The sequence below is a fragment of the Pseudopodoces humilis genome, chromosome 2, assembly GCF_049639895.1.
Source record: "Pseudopodoces humilis isolate 2021_Gansu_Grassland_sample_001 chromosome 2, ASM4963989v1, whole genome shotgun sequence".
In the NCBI taxonomy this organism is placed as follows: Eukaryota; Metazoa; Chordata; class Aves; order Passeriformes; family Paridae; genus Pseudopodoces; species Pseudopodoces humilis.
In genome coordinates this window covers 86,351,728-86,373,117 of record NC_142201.1, presented here as the reverse complement: position 1 = coordinate 86,373,117, position 21,390 = coordinate 86,351,728, and the positions used below count along the sequence as shown (strand labels likewise).

General features: G+C 44.5%; 1 protein-coding gene across 2 annotated transcripts in view; it reads right to left on the bottom strand.

The window, feature by feature from the left end:
* The window catches only part of TEAD4 (TEA domain transcription factor 4), a 51,108-nt gene extending 33,435 nt beyond the window's left edge, over window positions 1–17,673 (bottom strand). Inside the window, exons 1-3 of one of the 2 annotated variants that reach the window (XM_014259737.2) lie at window positions 17,610–17,673; window positions 17,179–17,248; window positions 3,226–3,480 (exon numbers count right to left, since the gene is read on the bottom strand). In XM_014259737.2, coding sequence (XP_014115212.1) covers window positions 3,226–3,232 — 7 coding nt within the window. In that variant the 5' untranslated portion in view covers window positions 3,233–3,480; window positions 17,179–17,248; window positions 17,610–17,673. Of the gene's footprint in view, window positions 1–3,225; window positions 3,481–17,178; window positions 17,249–17,609 lie in introns of those variants that run through there. The other variant, XM_014259738.2, reaches the window with a different exon arrangement.
* Between the last annotated feature and the right edge of the window lie 3,717 nt (window positions 17,674–21,390).

Below are 21,390 nucleotides of genomic sequence, written 5' to 3'. Positions count from 1 at the left end.
GCAAGTTATTTCTTTGCTCTCAGTAATGTTGGGAGACCTGGTCCATTTAGCATCTCCATGCAAATCTCACAAAGGTACTAAGCTTTTTCCCTTTCCTTTCTCTACATCAATACTGAAGATGCCATGAGATACCCAACACCTAATTCTGTGACAGTTTGTTTAGTACAAATGCTACAGATATGATTGCTTCCACAGAAAAAAAATCGCTGGAAAACATATATAACAGATTTGTAATACTGTACCCCCACTGTGTTCTAACAGGCAACACTCAGAATTATTCTGCAAGACCTTAGTGATACCAGAAGGCACCAGAGGAGAAAGTGCCCCAGACTCAATACTTCTAATGTCAACACAATGATTAGGAGAAAGGACAGCATTCCATATCACACAAGACAGCTGCTTGTGGCTTAAGCAGGTGGTCAGCAAAGCCTGCTGGAAAGGCCGGAGAGGGCTTGCACCCAGAGCAGGCTGTGGCATGAGCTTACTCAGTGTCAGGATGCTGCCTCCATGCAGAAATGGAACATGACTAGTATGGAAAGATAATGAAAGGAAAGGCAGCAAAGGAATCGAGACACAGATTATCAGTGTACAGAGAAGAGCTTGGCTGACTTTGGTGTGAAGATGGAATTGTGTTCACTCAGCAATCAGCAGAGGGTTGTCTCAAGAGCTGTAAAGCCAGCTTTGAAGAGACATGGAAACATGAGCATGAGGCCTGTCTAGAGCCTGAAACATGCCTTTCTGTACCATTTTAAATGCATTTAAGCAAAACAATAAAAATTCTTCATATTGCCTCAGTACACTTTAGCTAAAAGCTGACAACTTTGAACTGACAACAGGTTGCCTCACAAAACATGAGAAGCATATAAATTGCATACAGATTCTGAGACCTGGAACATCTTGCCCCTAAACTGTAGTACCACACGAGCCACTCCTCAGTGAGAAACAGCAAAATGGTCCCAGTTTTGTCAGGGGAAAGGGGCATATACAGCTCTCTGTAACACCCCACCCCTTGGTTCAGAGAGCTCTGTGCAAGTCGGTCACAGGGTGGATAAATAACCATCCCTTCAGAGGCAGGGCCAGCTCCACATCAAGCCTGCCCTGTTCCACAAGCTGGCTTGTGAGTACTGAAGATGAACTCAGGGACTATATTTATTCTCCCTGCCCGGTCGTATCTTTCTATAGATCCCAGACAGGGCCCTGCTTCCTTGGCCTGGATCCTGGAGACAAGTAAGCAAAGGAGAGCATAAATCAGTGCCTGGGTTCTGTCAGGAGCACACTGAACCAACCATCCACACTAGGAACAGGTGCACTGGAGGCAAGCAGGGACACTGTCCCATTTGGAGTAGTGGGGGAGGGCTTGCAGAAAAGCTCATGTCTTCTCCCTGAGCCTACCCTAAACTTTTCACCCTGCAAGAGGGTTATTTACCTTCTGCAGTTCACCAGTCCAGTCAGCTAGGTGTGTTCCACTTAACAAAGCCAGGCCCAGCTAAGTCTCATTGGTTTCTGTAGCCTTTGTACTTCACTTTTGCTCTCATTTCTTTTCTTGTCTTTCACTCTCTGTTCTGACGTATTCACTCCAAAGCTGAAATACTTCAGGGATGGTGCAAAATGTTCAGTAAATTAATACAGTCTTAAAACACAACTGTAATTTTTCACTAGTAATTTTAAAAGTCACCCATCATGAAAAGCAGTGCAGACATAGAGCAACAAGGAGCATGTCACTGGTTTATGCTTAATAATCATGGGGTGGATTCTCAAGTAATATTTTAGTCTGAGTATCATTTTAAGCAAGCATCGGTCCCTAAAGAAGCAGTCTTACTTCAACCTCAGTCCTGCCTGCTCATTCCCAATCTCACCATCCTTTATCTAAATACCAGCACAAGCAGCTGGGCAGTATCCAAATTAAAATTCACTTCTTTTCCCCTTTCTGACCCTGTTAGTTTTAAGCTGGATCAGTTCCCTGGTTGGTTCCATAGCACAACCACAAAAACATCTGTGCCAGCACAGAGCAGGAATTGATGTCTACCTAAGAATACTGGCCCTAGATTAGCCTCAGGGTGATCGGCCTTACCCAACCTATATTGCTCTTCCCAGGTACAATGATGTGTGTACCCAGTAAAACCATCCATTGTAGATAAGGCCATGTAAACAAGACCCCACCCAGGCTCCCACAGTCAGAGCAATCCATTCCCTTGCCCAGGGAACAATGGGTGGACAAAAAAACCTGCAGGATGACTTGTGAAGTGCTCCATAGGAAGCTCCAGGGCATGCACTGAGCATCCCATGATGGGGCCTGTGAAGACTCTCAGATTCCAATGTATGGGAGACAAAAAAAAATCAAGCACTGACTGGGTAGAAAGAGAGTTGTTTTCCATAAGATCCTTGCTAGTGTTTTGAGAAACGGTCCACCTTGGGACTTAAACCCAAATACTGGATATTCAGCCTTTGCTTTGCATTTTAGTCCCAGAAGTACCAGGTGGCTTCTTGTAATACTCAGCTAGAGAACCCAGGCCAGAACAGCCTTCTGTTAACAAAATCATAAGAAATTTTAACTGTGGAAGAGGTCAAAAAACCCAATTCAAAAGCATGTCTGCCATGTATAAAGCTGACTCCTGTTGCAACTGCAAGCCGGATCCTCTCTGCATTCAGGGCTGGGTATCTAGTTAGCTAGAGGAGAAGAATCCACAAGTGAAATATACTTGTTCCAGGGCTATGAGAAGGCCAACTACAATGAAAAGGAGCACCCATAACTTTCTACCCTTAAGATCTGAAAAGTGTAGCTAGTTAACAAAGTGTAGGTGTTTGCACAGCAGCAGAACCATTCAGGGGTTCAGGACTGAACTTCTGTCCTGTAGCACCAGACATGCAGACCATTACCTGCTCTTACCTCCCACAAGAGCAGTGAAGACAGCAGCGAGAGATACCATAAAAGACAGGCTTTGTCACACCATGAAGCCATTAGATTATATATATTTATATACAAAGATTAGTTCAGTAGCATGCTCAGCCCTAAGATACACCTTATGGAAAGCCCCCTGAAAAAGATACCTGCCACTCTTTCTGCTTTGTGAATGTCAAAATCTTCACAACCGTTTTCCTAAATACAACTCGAGGCAACCAACAGCGCCAGCCTGGGAACACCTGAGAGAAGGGAATTCACTCAGAGCATCATTTGGGGCACAGGGCAGGCTGCCTGGAGCGTTGTGCTGTGGCCTCTCTCCTTACCATACATCTTGCCTTCGTCTGACAAGATAATCTTGCGCCGGCCGCATGGCGGGTAGATGGCTAGCGCTTCCTGGAAGCTCTGCTCGATGTCCGGACTCCACACGCCCTCGGCGTCATTGTCGATGGGTTTGTCCAAGGCCTCGCTGCCCCCTGAGTCGTTGCTCCCCTCAGGGGAGGTGGGAGAACTCCACTCGTTGGAGGTAATGGTGCCAGCTAGAAACTCCAAGGTGCCACGCGGAGGAGCAGACTCAGAACCTGCAATGGCAAGCACATCCCACCGGGCAGTTAGAAACCCTCCTCGCTAGGAAAAAGGAGATACTAAAGCAAAAAAAAAATTTTAAAAAATCTCAGGAGGGGTTTTACTTCAAGTTTATATTAAACAATAACTCAACCACATGTTGGGCTTTTATTTAGGTTGAGATGAAAACATTTTCTACAAATCCTTCTGATAAGCAGCCTGCTCCAATCTCTCTTTGGCTCATTAACTCTGTCACTTCCCAGCTCTCCTCAGAGGAGCCTTCTCGTGTCTTTATCTGCCTTATTTCTTTCTCCCTGCACTGTCATTATCTGTGTAACTGTTATTTAACTTTCTGAAGCACATACAGAGGGATTCAGTCTGTGTGAAAGATTATACAAAATAAAGCAGTGATGAATTACGCAGTCATCCCTGAGCACTGGGGTTGAAATTTTCTTAGATCCTGTTTCACTGGATCAGAGTTAGTAGTTGGTGTCACTTCTAACACTGGCATTTCTTCTCAAGGATCAGCTGTGCTTTTAAAAAAGCCAGTCCTGGAGCCAGACAGTTTAATGCAGTCTTCCAAATCCCAGCACCATATCCTGGCAGGAGCAGAAGGCACCATGAGTGCAGGGATAACAGCACCAGGTTTCAGGTCAAGAACCAAGGTGCTCAGCCTGTTGTTATGCTCATCTTCAGAGTGACTTTGGGCAAATTCCTTCAGTTTCCTCTGCCCCTTCATCACTTTTACTAGTCCCAGGCTATTAGATTTGCCACTGGGCAGGAGCAGAAATTGGTTTCTCACTGAATCTTAGCAGACAGCTGCTAGCTCTTGAAAACTACAATAAATTATAGTCTACTTACAAATGCCTACAGAAGAGGCTGAAACCTTTGAGTGGAGCTGCTGAAACACTCACTGAGAAATTGACTTCAGACCACACAGACACTTCCAGTCAACCAGGCTGGAGATAAATGTCTTCTAAAAACACAGATCATTCTTCTGCCTTAATCCCAAAGCCGTTTGTTTATCATTTTAATAGCTTTGTTATCTGGGCTACAAAGAATGTTCACAAGCCAGCATTTGAGAATCCAGACAGAGTTCAAAACTTCCCTCTCTATCACCACATTGAGCTGGGTAGCAAGAAAATCAGAGTAAGGACTTTTTTCCAAGAGCAACAGAATCATCAAACCTGCACTGAACATGAGTAAGGAGAGAAGTCTGACATGACAACTCTAGCACAGAAATATTACAGTGAAAATGTAAAGGGGCAGAGTGGAGAAATTTGGGTGTGGTATTTGTCAAAAACTAGTTATAAAAAAAAATACATGCAGTTATGCCATGCCCTAGTTGATGTAGGGGGAAAGCAGTCCATTCATTCAACCTCCTAACTTCAAAAATTCAGGGCTCATAGCACCAGACACTTTTCTGACAAACTTTTTTCAAGTCTTTCTTCAGTTTCTTATGACTTTGAATTTTGGGTTTTTTAAATCATCTCCAAGACCATAATGACTGGATATTTTTTAAAAAAAAAGCTAAAAGTTTTTAAGAACTTTAACATTTCAAAACCTGAAATTGTAAAGATTTAACAACACTTGCTCTCAGGTTTTACTGCTCCCTAAAGACTTTTAGACAGCAGTAGATATTACAACATATTATACATCTCCAAAACCCACCAAAAGCTAAGGAAACAAGTAAGACAATACTGGGCCTTTGACTAATTTCAATATAGACAATATAAATTAGACAAATAACTAGACACAGTGTACTGTGCAGCATTTTAACAAATGGTTCACAAAGACATTTAGAAAACCCAGTATATGACTTATTTCCTGTGAGAGTGTTTGAAACACACAAATCACTGGAATGGCCTAGCACTGCCCATCCATCCATTTCAGCACCTACATGAGATTATTTCAACCGTCTTGATCCATGGTATACAGTTTCAGAGCTTTAATGAACATGGAAAGAAATAATAAAATGGGAGGTGAGAGGGGCAGAAAGGGGAACTCACATTTGGCTTTTTACCACTGTGACAGGCAATCCCACGCACACTGTGAATGGCACCAGGGCCGGCAATGTGACTTTAAGAGACCCTGAAATGAAGGGCAACAGTTGCTTCCTTCACCAAACATTCCCCCTTTCACTGACAGGTGCTAATAAAAAAATTACATGGGTATTTAAGAGATTGTCCTGCTGGGGAATCAGTCTAGAGGAGTAAGTTTTCCACAGGGAGACACTGACAGGGAAAAAGAAGTTACCTGTTCCAAATCTTCCTTTCGTATTTCCCCCAAGCACCCCTAGGCCCTGGAGGCTCTGCAGACCCTCCATAGTTAACACACATTAAAATAGCCACAAACACAAGGCCCGGGCTGGTTTTAACTTGTGATGACAGGCTGAAAAATGGAGGGTTCAGAACGAAACGCAAGGTGTGACAGCAAGTGTATTCATCATACCACCTGCACTGGGAGCTGCAAATCTCACACGAGCCAGCAGGCTTCACACCAAGTGAAAACATCTCCAACTGCTGAACTACAGGACTCCCAAAGCCACAGCCACTGGAAGCTACAGCTCTGCTGTCAAGCCAAATCCCCTAGCAATGCACACAGGCAAAGTCATCTCCCTAGGAAACTGAAGGACCACCATGACCATAAAAAGCATCTACTTTGAATACAGTTATTTTCATCTCCTTAGTGTCCATGCTGACACAGGGGAATACCTAGCAGATGATTTCATCATGGCACACTCTTAAGTTGAAACGAAATAAATATATCTGAAGTATAACTCTCCTTCCCCCACCACATTCACACCCTGGGAGCTGCTGTCTGATCATTTCATATTTTACAAGGCTTGTAAAATCTGCACCAAGTACTTTTGGTGACACAGGAAAATCTGGGTCCATTCTAACCCAAGCTCCAGAATAACTGGAGGAGAAAACATGTCCTGTTCAGTGCAGTATCAGCTCTCCAGACTCTGTTCTCCAAACCTTAAAGAAAAGTTGCATCAACTTGAGCAGATGTCATTTGTTCATTAAGAGAAGTCCACAGTGCAAGACACCAAATATATGAACTCTCTCCCGTGTTGGTGTAAATCAAGGGAGATGTGGAACATAATAGCAGTGACAAAAGAAATTATATAAATCTTGAAGTGACTAGACACATTTTTTTTTAATGTTTTTTACTTTTCATGCCTTGCCCAGCAATGTTCGTTTTATCTCAAGCTACAGCAAGAACCAAAATGTGTTACTGTGGTCAATCCCAACTTTTCTACACCTTGGGTTCTGATTCTGTTTTCCCTTCTTGGTACTAAAGCTATTTCTGATGGATGATGAAAAGCGGGGAACCATACAGACAATAAAATCAAGGCTGTTTGGCCATCTCCAGCTAAAACCTCTGTGATTACTCAGATTACAGAGCACACAAAAAAAAAATTTTACTTCTATTTGATAACTCCTGAAGAAATTACATAGACTGAAATAGCCACGGAAATCCTTATAACTATGCCTCTAGATCACTAAGATGCAAAATTTTCTTAAACAATGTTGCTTAACTAGTAAAGACCATGTGCAGTCCCAGGCAATACTCTGTGCCAGAAGCAATAAACAGAAATTCAGGGAGTCCTGGTTGAGTGCTATCTGATCTGTTGGTCTCTGCTTTGGCTGAACACTTTCAAGCCCTCTGTTTCCTGCATTGTTGATCTGAAATCAGTGGTGGCCAAGATGACCACTCATTAAACTGAGCAAAGCAAACTAAAAAGAAGCTGGGGGCTAAACCGTGTGGTAAATCACTTTATTCAGGTGGCAAATTGGAAAACTGGCAATGGAATCGCTTCCCATTGAATGAGCAATCAGGTGAAAAACGGGATTTTTCAGAAGCACAAGAATGTTGTACAGTCTTATAAGAAAAGTTTCAATAACATTCATTAGTAACTTCTTTAACAAAATACAAATGTTTCCGTTAGCATCTACTTTCCATTTGCTTAGCTTCCATTCAATAGTAACTACATGTATACAGCCTGGTAACTTTAATATGATTTGTATTACTGAATGTTCTAATATTATTAAATATTTTAGTACTTGATAATTTTTTTTTTAGGTTCTGCCTGTGGAAGTTTGTAATCACAAAGCTTTCTTTTGATGTGGAGGGAATTTGATTCTGAAAGCACTAAACAGACATCCCAGGCACACTCAGACAATTCCTTTCCCATCTGAATTCCCTCACCAGGCACAGTTCTTAGGAAAAGAGTAGTCAGAGGATGTTGTCCCATATTCATAATAGCAAGTTTTGCCAGAGGTCACAGGACTTGGGATTCCCTCAGCCTGAACTTATGCCCCACTCCTTGGCTTTTGTACTTCTCTGATTGTACCTTACAGTTTTCTTCATTCTGATCTCACTCTTATTTTACTGAGAGATGATTAACTGTCTGTCTTTGTAGGGTCCAGTCATGACTTCTCTCCCAGGTTCAAAGACACAAGGCTCCTCAGAGCACATCCACCTCCTCACCACCGTATCTCTATCTTCCTTCCTAATGTTTCCCTCTGTCCAAATACTCTTTCTTACTCACTCCTGCGCCCTGTTTTTCTTTCTGCCACGGTCACTTCTTCATGAGTAGTTCACAAAGCAAAACCATGGAGAAAACACAAAAATCTTTCAGCTCCAGCAGCTTTGGTTTAAGTGTTCCAATTCTGATAATTTCAACACTCTCTTCCCTTTCACACAAGGTATCTCATTGAGATTCAGAGATCCCGCGGGGCTAGACAGCTGCCAAGAGCCCTTCAGCAAGGTCTCATTGAGAGGGAACACATCTTTAAACAGATTTCATAGTCTGACACATCTGCTTTCTAATATTAATCCCTCAGTCATTACTGTTGGTAACAGCTCCCTCTTAAGTGTTCGTGGCAGCTGCTCAACACAAAATCATACTTTCCTGAGGATCCGAAAAATTGCAGCCAGCTGCCTCCAGCTGTTCAGTTTTCTTAGAGCTGCTCTGTCCAAGAGACTCCCCCCACTCCATGGCCACCCCCTTTCCCGGCTGGAAGCGAGCACAGTCCCAGGCAGAGAGGTCCCCATTCACTCACCCCTCCCAGGCAGGGGCACTTGCCAGCACAGCCGTGCCGAGTCTGCCAGGCGGACCCACTCCTGCTCCGGAGCTGGCTGCGCCCTGACAAAGTCGCTGTGCCTTACCAAGAACATCCCTGCACCCTCGGCCTCTTTCACTGGAACTGCAGGCTGTGGTGGCAGGGATTTCTTCACCTCACAGGTACTCTTTGGTGTCATTGAAATGCAAACAAACCCAAACAATTCCGGTATTCACTACCTTGGTAACATGAGCCAAGTACTGCTACTGGAGAGGATTCGAAGCCCAAAATTTTCATATCTCATAAAACAAATTAGTTCCGCCATTACATATGATATCCTGCTGCTCAAGCTATGGAGTTTATTTTATATATATATATATATATAAAACAATAAGAAAACCTGGAAATAGGAGCAACCAGACACTCCCATCTAGAACACCTAGCAAATGAACTTACACAACGCAGTCATACAAGGAGATTTGGCTTTAGGGAAGCAACAGTCTGGAATACTAAGAAACCTATTGCTCAAGGTACAAGATGGAAGGTAGTATTCAAACTTACCAGAGGAAGAAGACTGGGAAATTCTATGGGACACTACAAGAATAGTTTAGTTCCTCTGAAAGAGAAAAATGAGTGCAATCAGTAGATGAGTAGCTCCCAGACGGTGCAACTCAAAGACTGCAGGAAAAACATACTGGAAAGGGAAAAGGTGGGAAAGCGGGTATTCGACAATAAATCAGATTTGTTAAAGCTCACAGGCAAAAGAGGACGAAAAATCATGGACACGTTCATAGGGTCTCTACGGAAAAAAATAAAGATGCCACTGAAGCAACACCAGCTGGCACTGAACTGTACCTAGGAAGGTACCAGAACTTTTGCAGCACCAGACAGCAACCAGTTCATTAGGCTCCTTAGGAGCTGCACTCCCATCATTAAAGCAGCCTGCAGACAGTGGAGATGGGTGGGTGCAGTTCACTGGACCCCTTGAGAGGGCTTCCCTCAAACACTCCAAACAGCTTAGCCAGGGACTCAGCCTGGCTGACATCTCACTTTTTGCCCCGGGGCCTCCTCCAATCCTGAGTAATGCCGGCTATTCCCTGTGAATAGCCCCATCCACCCAGGACAGCAGTGTAATGCTGCATAATCCCATGAATAAAACCAGTTAAGGTAAGTGTTACTGGCTGTAAAGGGTGTAAAAGCTCTTAACTAGCAGTAGTGCCAGACAAGGAGGAAAGAACTGAGATGTGCCTCTCTGTATTGGGCAAGGTAATACACTCATTACATCCACAGGCTGCATGGTGAGATTTTTGTCTGTCTCAACACTGAAGGAGACTGGTTTACAAAGGAACAAGCACTACTAGCCTCAGATCATATCCAGCAGGAGGCTGGGCTCCAGCTGAATGCTTGTCACACTGCCTAACACAAAATCAAGCTTGGTTTGTTTGCTACACCGAAACTGCCCTGCAGCAGCTGCTGTTCAAAAGGCACCTGACTTCCCGAGCAAAGCAAAACAACTCTTAAATGATTGCAGTAGCTAGCTCTGGCTGAAACAGAGAGAGGATGTAGTGTCCAGCAGAGTGATATAAATCAAAGCAAGGAGAGAGGAGAACTTCTATCAGTGCAGCCCTGGATAATGCAGTCAAACAGGATGTGATGAGATAAGGCTGTGTGTGGCCTTGCACACCATCCAATCAGTTACATTTGAGATAAAGGAAACAGAGCACAGAGCCTTGCTGCCCTAAGGAGTGGAGGAAAAAACCCCAAAGGCCAGTTCTGATCCCACTAGTCTAGGGGTGGCCAGCTTGTGGACAGATCCTGAGCAATGGGCAGCTCATGCCCAGCTCCCAGGCACAGGCCACATCACAAGGCCACCAGCCTGGGACTGACAAAATGACTACTGGGTGATTTATGTCTCAGCTGGGAGAGAAAAACGAGCCAGCAAGGTCAGCAGAGATTGACACTGCCAGGTTGTGCTGGGATTGAGCCACGCACTGGGCTGGCCCCAGCTCTCAAAGGAACAGTGGAATTCCTGGGGAGTCACTGTTATCTCCCATGTGGGAACTGTTCCCAGAGCTCCCATTCTCCCTGACTTTCCAAGACATGTGGCATGTGTTTCACAGCTTCCCAAACAGAATGAAGGTTGTGGCAGGGTGAAAATGGTTAGTCACCCTCGTGCTAGCAAGCAGCAGTCACCAGGAGTCATTCTCCCCGGAGCTGGTTAGAAAGCAAGGAACCAGGAGGGAGTCAAATAATCACATCCCTTTTCTATCACAGAAGCATTGGTAGTGTTAACTAACACAGGAAAATTGTAACTGTCCTTTTATGTACGGACAAGTACAAGATATTGACTGACTAAAATTACTTGAGGATTACCAAACCAAGCTAGAGACAGAAATAAATCAAGATGAGCATTTTCCCCAATGAGTTATTCACTTATCCTTATTAAAGGATAGGAATCTTCAATAGCAACCTAAAAAACCCTTGCTCCTACTCAGTTGAGTTGCCAACCCTTGCCAAAATCCAGTTGTCCTGAAAATCTCACCAATGGGCTCAAAAAACCCCATTTTACCTATGGAAAAAAATAGAGCATGAAGATGTAAGTGAATCACCCAGTAGAATCAGAATAAGGTTAAAATCTAGACAAGAACTTCAAGGCAAGAAAAGGTTAACTTTAAAAGTGCTTTGTAATTGCAAGTGGTAACTTCAGAGGGGCTCATGTTTGATACTCTGGAAATAGAGCATCTTTTAAGGGTTTGCTGACAAGTAACTCTAAGATAAGACTCAAGCCCACTTTATGATATCAAAAGCAAATTCTTATTTCCTAATCCTGCATGCTGCTCATGACATCTTTCAATCTCTTGTCTAGGACTCAAAGACAGATGTTCCAGCAAAGCCTCACAACTGTGACATACCCAGCTTCCAATGACACTAATGTCAGAACTGAACATGAGCTCAGACAAGAGACAGATGTTTGCAGATATCATCCAATGCATTGAAAATGTTTAGCTCCAAAACTAGTCAGTCCAAGCAAGAAAGAGGTAGCTGAACCTGGGCTTACAAGAGAATAGACGGACAGTGATCACACAAACCATGAATGCAGTCAGATTTCCCCTCCTGCAGTGCTTGCAGGTGGTCTGTGTTGTGGGCATGACCTGTCTGGTCAGGACTAAGCCCTCTACTAAAGGCTCAACACAAATGCAAATCACTAACAGGCAGAACAGGTACATAAAATGGGACCGATGCTCAGCGCTCTTTTGACTTTTCCTCCTCCAATCAACCAATTACACATGTGCTTTGATTTTAGTAGTAGTCAGGCGTGAGCTTAAAGGGGTTTGATGCTCATCATAAGGCAATGTCTAAGTTAAGAACAGCCACAATGAAACACCTGAATGAGCCCTACCCATGGCTACTACCCCAGTTCTCCTGGGGTATTCAGACACCACCGCAGCTCAGTTTTGGAGTACACACTCCATCTGCATCATGCAGCAGGTCAACATTCACTGTTTACACATTTAGCCCTTAAGGCTGACACTGAGGAAAGTCAACCTTTCTGTGAAACATTGTGAAATTTCCTAGCCATCACACACCAGACATTTTTACCAGATTCCAGTGCTCCTACCAGTTTGATACACAAGACTCTAAAGCCACCCTCAACTCAGACCAGTGTAATTTTGAGTTCAGAACTCTTTCCTTTCTCTAAATGTGGCATAAATATGCCATCATCTCCAATCTGCTGAACACACAGTGATTTCACAGAAAGCAAATGAAAATAATGAGAATCTGTAATTACAACCCCAACCCTCAAACAGGGTCAATCAGTCAAAAAAACAAAACAAAACAAAACAAAACAGCCAAAAACTGAAAAACAAACTTGTCTCCAGATATTGCAGGAAAGCATGAACCTTCTGATTTATCTCTCTGCCCTTCCAGACCCTTCTCACCAGGAAGGTCAACAGGTTATATACCTTCTGCTGGATTAATCTACAGGAGAACAAGGGCAGCTAGCCAAGCAAAACTAGATTCTTAAAGGGACACAGCCAACCACAGACTCTGCTCCAGTTTTTAAAGCATGTTCTTACAAATAAAACCTGTGACCAAAAGCAGTAGAAAACTATGCTGCTACTCTGTTTTTCAGTTCGCATACTGGATGGCTAGAAGCAAGAGATTTACATGTTCCGCCTGAAGTTATTTTCTTCTGATCACATAGATCCTTCACAAACAAGTGGGAGCAGAGAAGTAAATAGAATTTTAAAATTTTATTTATATAAAGATAATTCAAAGAGCAGGGAGTGTACTTGGATATAACCTTCTTACACAAACCTCTATTTACACCTTTCCCCCCCCCCCAAGGTGACAAGATTTTCAAAGCAAAAGATCTGCCAAAAGTCCTGCTAGTCTGGTACAGATGAGCTTTATTTCAATGAGCTACAGAGATGTATGATCAGGTAAAATGAACTTAGGACACATTAATAAATCCTCCCTTTCCATTTCAGTATACACCTGCTCCATGTTCTCTTGACATTTCCTCCTTAGTTCAAGCAGTCCAGGTTACAAGAGATTACACTTTGCCTGGACATCTGTCATTAATGGTTACCATATCGTTGGAAGGGAGGCACTTTGAGGGCTCTGCTGATTTATTTTCTCTTTGGCAATAGCAAAGCAGATGTTTCGAAGGCTTGCACCCAGGCTCTGAAAGCCACTGGCACTCAAGTCTCAGAAATACAGGAGTGTAAAACCTATCCTTTGGCAATCACATTCTAATGAAGGTAAGAACAAGGTAATTATAAACCTACAAGAGAACAGAAAAACAGAGCCAGTGACTCAGCCAGTAGCACCAGGAACTGGAAAACCTGCCCCTCCCTAGCAGGAAAACGTCTAATTCATATGGTGTTAAAAACAAAGAGGAGTGACTGCATCATCTCCAGAAAAAAGAGGACCCAACCAGCAGGAACAATAAAACCAAAAACCTACCAAACCCTCCCCCCATTCCCAAAAAACCCCAAGAACTCAAAACACCACCTCCTACCCCTAAAAAACTCTTTCTCATAATCTAGTCTCAGATCTTGTAATGAGCTCCATGCATGCCAACTCATGGCTTTTTTACAAGGCTCTACAAAGGAACACGCAGGGCATTTATTTAGCATGGCTGTTGGCAGAAGTTGGAGAGAGAGGAGCATCCATTACTGTAAATCCTAATAAACGTGATTGCTCCTCAAAGGAAGACAGAAATGCTGTGAAGGTAGAGAATGAAGAGAACACAGTGCAGAACAAAGTAAGTTCAGATTTAAAATAGTATTTGTTACTCTCTATGGAAATCACAGCTAAAAATTACTTCAGATTGGCTTTGGAGAGCACTGATCATATTATTAGAAAATTAACTAATGGTTTCAAAACCATGCATAATGATATATGAGACACAAACAGAACCAACAAATACAGAGGGCATCTACTGGGCTGCTGCAGACATTTTTGCCAATCCAGTTGTCGTTGACATCTTAAAGATCTAAGACTGACTCAAAGTAATGTTAATGAAACTTGCGGGTGATACAGAATGAAGTTTATGAACACTAGTGGGTAGAAGCAACTCAAAGGGTTGTTAGTGTAAAGAAAAAAAAAGGAAAGAAGCAAGGGAGACAAATAGGACTATGTGGAAAAAGTAATGCAAAGAAAACCCAGAGATAACATCAAGGAAAAAGCCCTCCCAGAAGCAGGAGCTAAAGACAGGCAAGAGTGAGAATGCAGAACAAATGAGAGAGTTGTCTGCAAAGCAAATGCTTCTGCAAAATGACCAATGTGACTTTAATCTCCCTGGGCTCAGATATCACTTCAGGCAACGAAGAAGAGAGATGAATCACTCCAACTCGTGGAATATTGGATCTCGTTCTGACAAAGAAACACAGATAAACTGAAGAAAGTGAAGAGTATAAAAAACGGCCAATAATTAGACCCAGAAAACTGAAAAATATTATTACTATACCCTCATTAGTAGCTTGTAAGAACTTAAAAGATGCAAATGCAGAGAGAAATAATAAGCAATCGTTTCAGAGAAATACACACCAAGGCAAAAACTGCTGCAGTAGAGTAAGAAAACTTTTCTGATGTACACTGGTTGACGAAAACCTTGCCCAAGAAAACTTTTACATAGCATGGGGGAGTGGGAGGGAAGAACCAAACCGAACCCCAAACCGAACAAATGAACAAAAGACAAACATGAGCTATAGGGAAAGTATAATAGAACTTTTATAAAAGGTAATACTGAATTTTCACATTCTGAAGATACAGCTGTGGTCAAATAAAACAGAAAATTGTTTTGCGCTCACAGGAGCTACTGTACACTTGGTCCAAGGAACTACTTACGGTGGGGAAAAATGGCAATGTTGTTAAGAAAATGTCCCCATTCTTCTCCCACCCTTCACCTCCTAGTCATTGCAACCCCTTCTCCCGACACACCAGCACATGATTAACTTATGTTTATCACACCACATATGATTAATTTGACAGGAGAATGAGCAGATGTGGCTGAAAACGAACTTGCTAAAAGCGAGTGCTACTTTTCCTCTGGCTCAGCCCCGGGGCAGTGAACAGCAGTGCCAGCGTCCCTGCCAGTGACAAAGCACAGAGATGTGACAAGTAAGGAAATGGGCACTCTGAGGCTCTGAGGGTCTGTAGCAGTGCCAGCCTCAACTCTTTGTGGGCCCAGCCCTTGGCTTACACTGGGATGGAACCAAGAGCTGAAAGATACAGAAAAGGACACATAATACCAAGGACGAAAAGCTGCGAATAAGCATGCAAACAGAGATGAAAGCTGAATCTCCTGGAAACAGTACTTTTCAGCAACCCTCTCAGAACTCTACTTACTTGAATTCTGTGAAACTAATACCCGAGTAAGAAAACCAACAGCAACTGTGACTTTTTGTAAGCCACAGACAAAATAGGGTCCCATGGAGCCCTTTTTCTCTTTAAAGCTTAGCGGTACTATTTTCATACCGTTCTCCCACAGATGTTCTTTGATACACCAACATTGAAATGCTTATCACAATAATAGCCTAAAGTAGTTCAAAACCATCGGTAACATTAATTTAAAAATCCAAAAGAAGTGGCAGGATCCAAGACAGTGGAGAAATTCCTGGTAACCACTCTCATGCACATTTGTTTGCTTCCAGGATCACCTCCAAGAGGACACGAACAATGAGCTGATAGCCCAGCTTAGAGACTGGTAAGACTGCTGCATGCTCAAGTTTGAGGGAGCCATTCCCACTGGAATTTAGGAAAACTTGAAAAGGTGACTGACTGCCCTTCACTCTGCCATCCCAAGTTCCAGAGGAAACCACAGAGTCCCTCAGCATTCGGCAGCCCTAATAAAGAAGTCCCTCTGCATTCATTACAGGACTATCCCAGGCTCTTCTCTGTCATGAGAACAAGCTATTGAAACCAAAAGGCTTTAATTGCACTGGTGACTGTACAGCAGCATCAGCCCAGCCCCAGCTCTTGCTACGTACCCACTCTGCTTTCCCCCTTGTCCTGCTCCTCTCGCTCCTCCCCGTCACTCTCTGCCCTGTCCTGCTGCCCACTTCCTTCTGCGGGAGAACAATAAAACCTCTCACATCGACCCAGACAGATGGACAGACAGGTGAACGAATGCCCTGCTCACTCTGCACACAGACACCGCAGTCAGGTCCTGGGAAAGCCGACCTGTTCCCAGGAACAGGAAAAGATAAAAATCCCATCCCTAAATCTCCTTTCCTCCTACTCAGCCCCCTACACTTGAAAAGTATTTTGCGTTTTTTATTTGTAGAGGAGTCGCAGAACTCAACCCTTTTAAGGTTAGAAAGTAACATGAGTGTAACTCCAGGTTAAACAAAAACAAAGTTGGTAATTAGTTGTGGTTAGTTCTGAGTTTTCGTTAGGGTTTTTTTTTAACATATGTGATCGTTCACTATAAAATACTTTACAGAAGACCATAAAACATGTGGAGTTACACTTCTTTCGTCTTCTGCAAAAAAAGCCCCATCTTTAGTATCCCATGCAGGAAATTGTTTAAACGGATTTACCTGCATAAGATAAAAGATTACTCCGGAAAGCTTTTTGTTTGGCTTTTTTGTGTGTGCGCTTGGTTTGTTTGGGGTTTCTTTAATCCTTTCCTGTGCCACCAAAATTCAACTCTAACTTCAGAATAACTGAACTGGGAAAACATTCTCTCATCTTTTGGTGAATGCCCTACAACAACTTACGTACCTTCTCACAGATAAGCTTCCTTAGGATTTTTTTGTTCTGTTTTCCCCCCCCAAAAAAATTTCTATAATTTGCATTAAAATTTACTACATTAAGTACTGCTCCTTCTTTCCACCCTCCCCAAGCGCATCTCTACGACCCATACAGAAACCTCTTTCTTTTTTCCCCCCCTCCCCATTAGCGTTGCAGTTTTCAGCGACCGAGTTCCCGAAGTGGCAGCGCCGGCAGCCCCTTCCTGGCGGGGGAAGCCGCCGGAGGCTCCATTGAGGATGTTCCCATCTCTTCCTTTGTACGCCTGTGCCTCGCCTGTCGCACACGAGCGGCTCCCACCCTCCCTTCCAGCCGGTCTCCCGCACGCACCCGCGCCCCTTCGCCCCGCGCCAAAGCCATCGCGGAACAGCGTGTCCTGACCTGGGCGAGGCTGCTGCTCCGCAGGGGCAGCGGGGACCGGCTTCAAATCCTCCTTCAGCTCCAGGACTTTCTGCCAAGAGAGCACCGAGCGCTGTTAGTGCGCGCCTGCCCCTCGCTCCCGCCCGATCCCCACCCCCGAGCCCGCAGGGGTGGAAGCGGGGGCTGGGACAGGGGCAGCGGGCGGGTCAGCCTCCCGCTCAGCATCGCCGCCGCCGCCAAGTCGCAAAGAAAAAAGTTGGCGAGGAGCGGCTCCGGGCTGGGCCCGCGGGGCTCCCCTTGCCGGTCCCGCGGCGGCGGGGAGAGGCGAACAATGCCGGCCCGGGCGGGTGGCCGGGAGGGGAGGGAATGAGATGGGATGGGATGGGTTGGAATGGGATGGGATGGGGGGGCAGCCGGGCCGGCGGGAGCGGAGGCACAAAGCGCACACTCACCTGAGGAGCGCGGCGCAGCCGGCGGGACGGCGAGCCCGGGCGGCGGCGGGGCGGGGGGGCGGCCGGGCAGGAGTTTGGGAGGAAAAGGGAGGGTTTTTATTTCCCCTGGAGTTTGAAAGGAGGAAGTGAGGAATGCGAGGAATGAGAGTTGGTATGAAATGAAGGCAGCCGAGGGAGGGAGGGACTGCCGGCCAAGGCAGGGGCTGGGACGGGGCTGGGAGGGGACTGGCGGGGGGCGGGGGGCAGCGGGAGAAGGGCCGAGGCGGAGTTGGGAACAAAACCCAGCGGGGCCGGGCTCTCCCCGGCCGGGGGCCGTGTGTGACCGGGGCGGAGGGAACGCGGGCAATGGCCGGAAGAGGGGCCCGCGGGGGCGGGGGAAGGAAACTCCGGGCGGGCGGCCGGGAGCGGGGGAAGGGGGCGGCTCGGCAGCGCTGGGAGCGGGCGGGACGCCGCCGCCTCCAGGAATCGAGAGCAGGCACGGCGCCCGGCGGGGGAGAACTTGCACAGCGCAGTCCGGACGGGCCGGCCTCGGATCCCCGGGAACGCCGCCGCTTGCCCGGTGCTTTCCCCGGGGCGATGGGCCAAGCGCCCGTGAGGGGCTCCGGCCCCGGGAACACCCCCGCGCCGCCCGGGCAGGGACGCGGCTCCCGGGCTCCCCCCTGCGCGCCGGGCGCAGCGGCTGCCGAGCCCCTCAGAGAGCGGCCGTGATTGCCAGCCGGCACCGCGGAACCACTGCGAACAGCCGCAGCCCGAATCGGCGGCGGGCTTCCCCCGAGGGCAGCCCAGGAACTGAGCATTCGCCCACCCACCCGCAAAGCGGTGTTTCCCCTCGGCTTTTCTCAGTCACGGCGGAGCTGCTCCTTCTCTACCTGCTCGTACAGGAATGCCAGCGAGCTGCGCTAGAAAATGCTGATACGAGACTGAGAACCGTACTAGCGTTGGGAAGCCACAAGCCACATCCCCAAAACAAAAGCAGTAGGAAACCAGCAAGTTTCGTAAATGTAACTAACTACATCCTAGCAGCAGCTCTGGGAATGCAGCTACATCAGCAAACCAAACTTTTCAGTTTGGCTCCAGCATTGACTGATTTTGTCACAGATTGCTGGTGTGCACATAACTACCCGTGAAGAGTAATATGGTTGGCTTTCTTTAAAACTTAAGTATACTGAAGAAATTACCTATAACTTATTGAAGTCTTTTCTAAGAACCCGAAGCTAAAAAAGCTCCTAACTCTTTCAAATTGCAATGAAAATTGCAGAGACCTGGAAGCGGGTCCTAAATGTGTCCTCAGGCCTCAGAAACCAAATGGCAAACCCCATCAATTTCATAAAAATAAGGTTTTCTGACAACTGTAGGAATGGAGAGTATATACAATATAAATAGGATGATGTAATAAAATTCAGTGAAACTATTTTGGGGAGTTGTTTTTTATTATATAAAGCCCTGTAATTAATTAATTTAGTCACTGTTTCTATTACGTTATATGAATTTTTAAAAAAACCCTATGCATATGAAAGGTAATTCACTTCTCATCACATATATTCAGTGGGAATTCTAGGCCAGATCTCATAATTATGTGACTAACATTGTTTTGCTCCCATTTCCTTGCCAAATCAACATAGCTCAAAGAGAAGGAATTGAAACCTATTCCTTCCTGTGAATCATCACACAAATTGTTTGCAGGACTTCAGTCAGTTGCAGATGGAAACTCACTCAGGAGAATACAGGTTTTTTAGTGGTGGGCTGTTTGGGTTTTTTTACTGGAGCTAATGCAGAACCAAATGATTCTTAGAACAGAAAGCTGAGAGTTAGGCAAACTCACCCCAACTCAACTCTCCAACTCTATTTGTACTCTATCAGAATTATTTTCTTAATGCAGTTTTTAAAATAAAGCCCTTTTTTTTCCCCATAGTAAATTAGTATTATTTTCTCTATAATAAATAAAGGGCTCAATTCAATTAAGCTTAAAAAAACACCAACTTTAGTTTTCACCAAAATTTTCAGCTGTTTTGTTGCAGCAATGGGTTGCAATGGGTCACCTTGTATGGAGAAGTTAATTGAATGAAATTATCAAAATTTCCAGCCTCTGGAATATATTCACCCATTTAGTATTCTCTAAATTGAATGTTAAATTACCAAAGCAGGTTATGGTTACCTTTGGCCTTTACCTTAAGCCATGTTGGTGAAGTTAGTTTGCTTCTGAATTTTTCTCCCTTTTTGGAACAAAAGAAGTGACCTCCAGCTTTCAGTAAGGAAATAATAATTTAGTATAGAACACCTTAAGGGATGCAATGAGAAAACAGCAACTATAGTGTACAGTTCAAAAGATACAAGAGTTAACACTGGTACAGGATCTCTGCCTTCTTTCCTGGCAGGGCTTTCAATTGTCACCTCATAGTGGGAGCTGGCTGTTTTCCCTGTTAATAAGGGAGCCCTGACACATCAGTGTTTCTTTTCTACTCTTTTTCATAACTGTACGCTGAGCCAAATCTCTTGGCCCTAGGATTACTTAAAGGAGCATTCTTAATTCCGACCCAGTTCCAAACTGTGGTTAGGTACAGCAGTTCAATCCTCTGGCCAAGATGAGATTCCTGACTCTGTGAGAGAAGGAAAGCTGTCCATAGCTCCATTCCACATGAACAGCCCTTCTGCACGCAAACTCTTAACTCAACTTGTGAATCACAGGGAAGGGTTTGCTTGTCTTCTGTACCAGGAACAGGAAACCTAATTTGATGTCAACTGAGAGATTTACAGAGCTGTCAATCCCAGCAAGTAGAGGAGCACACTAAGTATAAGTGTAGTAATTATGCTAACAGCAAGAAAAACTCCTGTCCTACTGCTACTAAATTCAGCAGCAAAACTTCAATGGGAGTGAGACTCAGCTGTAGAACAGCAAGAAATCATTCACTGTCATTTTATGTTTGTAAGCCCAAGAGCCTAGAGCAGCCTAGGACCCATTTCCATCTGCTAGGCCTGCCTTTAGGATTCCAGTTTAACCATTTAAAATGCTTCTCTAAATCTCTCTAGAACTTGAAGCACGTTACATTTGCATGTATGCAACTAATATTACTGTGTTAAGAACAAATGCCTAGTCATGTTTCCCACTTAATTTTCTCTCCCCTCTAAGACTAATTTGGCTCAGATGGAAACAGAGGTGCTTTAAAAATAGGGCTTGCATGTTGAGAGCTGTACCACTTTTTGATTATCAGATCCATCATATCTCCTCTTATTGAGGTTCATACATCTCTCAGTGAAAATAGGAAAATATAACCGCTTCAACTTGATATTCTTCCTAGCCTTGTATGACTTCAGTACCTGATTCAGAAAAAATATGTTAGTGTACTTCAACAATTGAATGGGTTCAGATGGAAGGTAGGAAAATGCAGTAAGAACCATATCAAGTGTCCTAGCTGGATGCTAGGAAAAACATTAAAAACATGGGGCAGAGAAATTGAACTAGCTTAAACAATCAAATAAAAACCAAGAACTCTAGGGTAAAACCTGGTAATGGGAAGGGTGGATAAAAGTATTAGAGAAACTACCCTTTGGGTGGAAAGTATTAGACAGACTACCCTTACATTTATTCCCAGATTTCTAAGTGTGTGGGAAGAACATCCAACATCACAAAGAAAGAGAACTGAGAATTACAAAGGAAAAGAGGGAATAAGAAGACAGATGATATTCAAGAAGATAGGAAGAAACTGAGGTACTATGTCATAGAGAAGGAACAAAGTACACCCACAAGTGACAGCAAAATTAAAAAAAATAATTTAGAATTAAA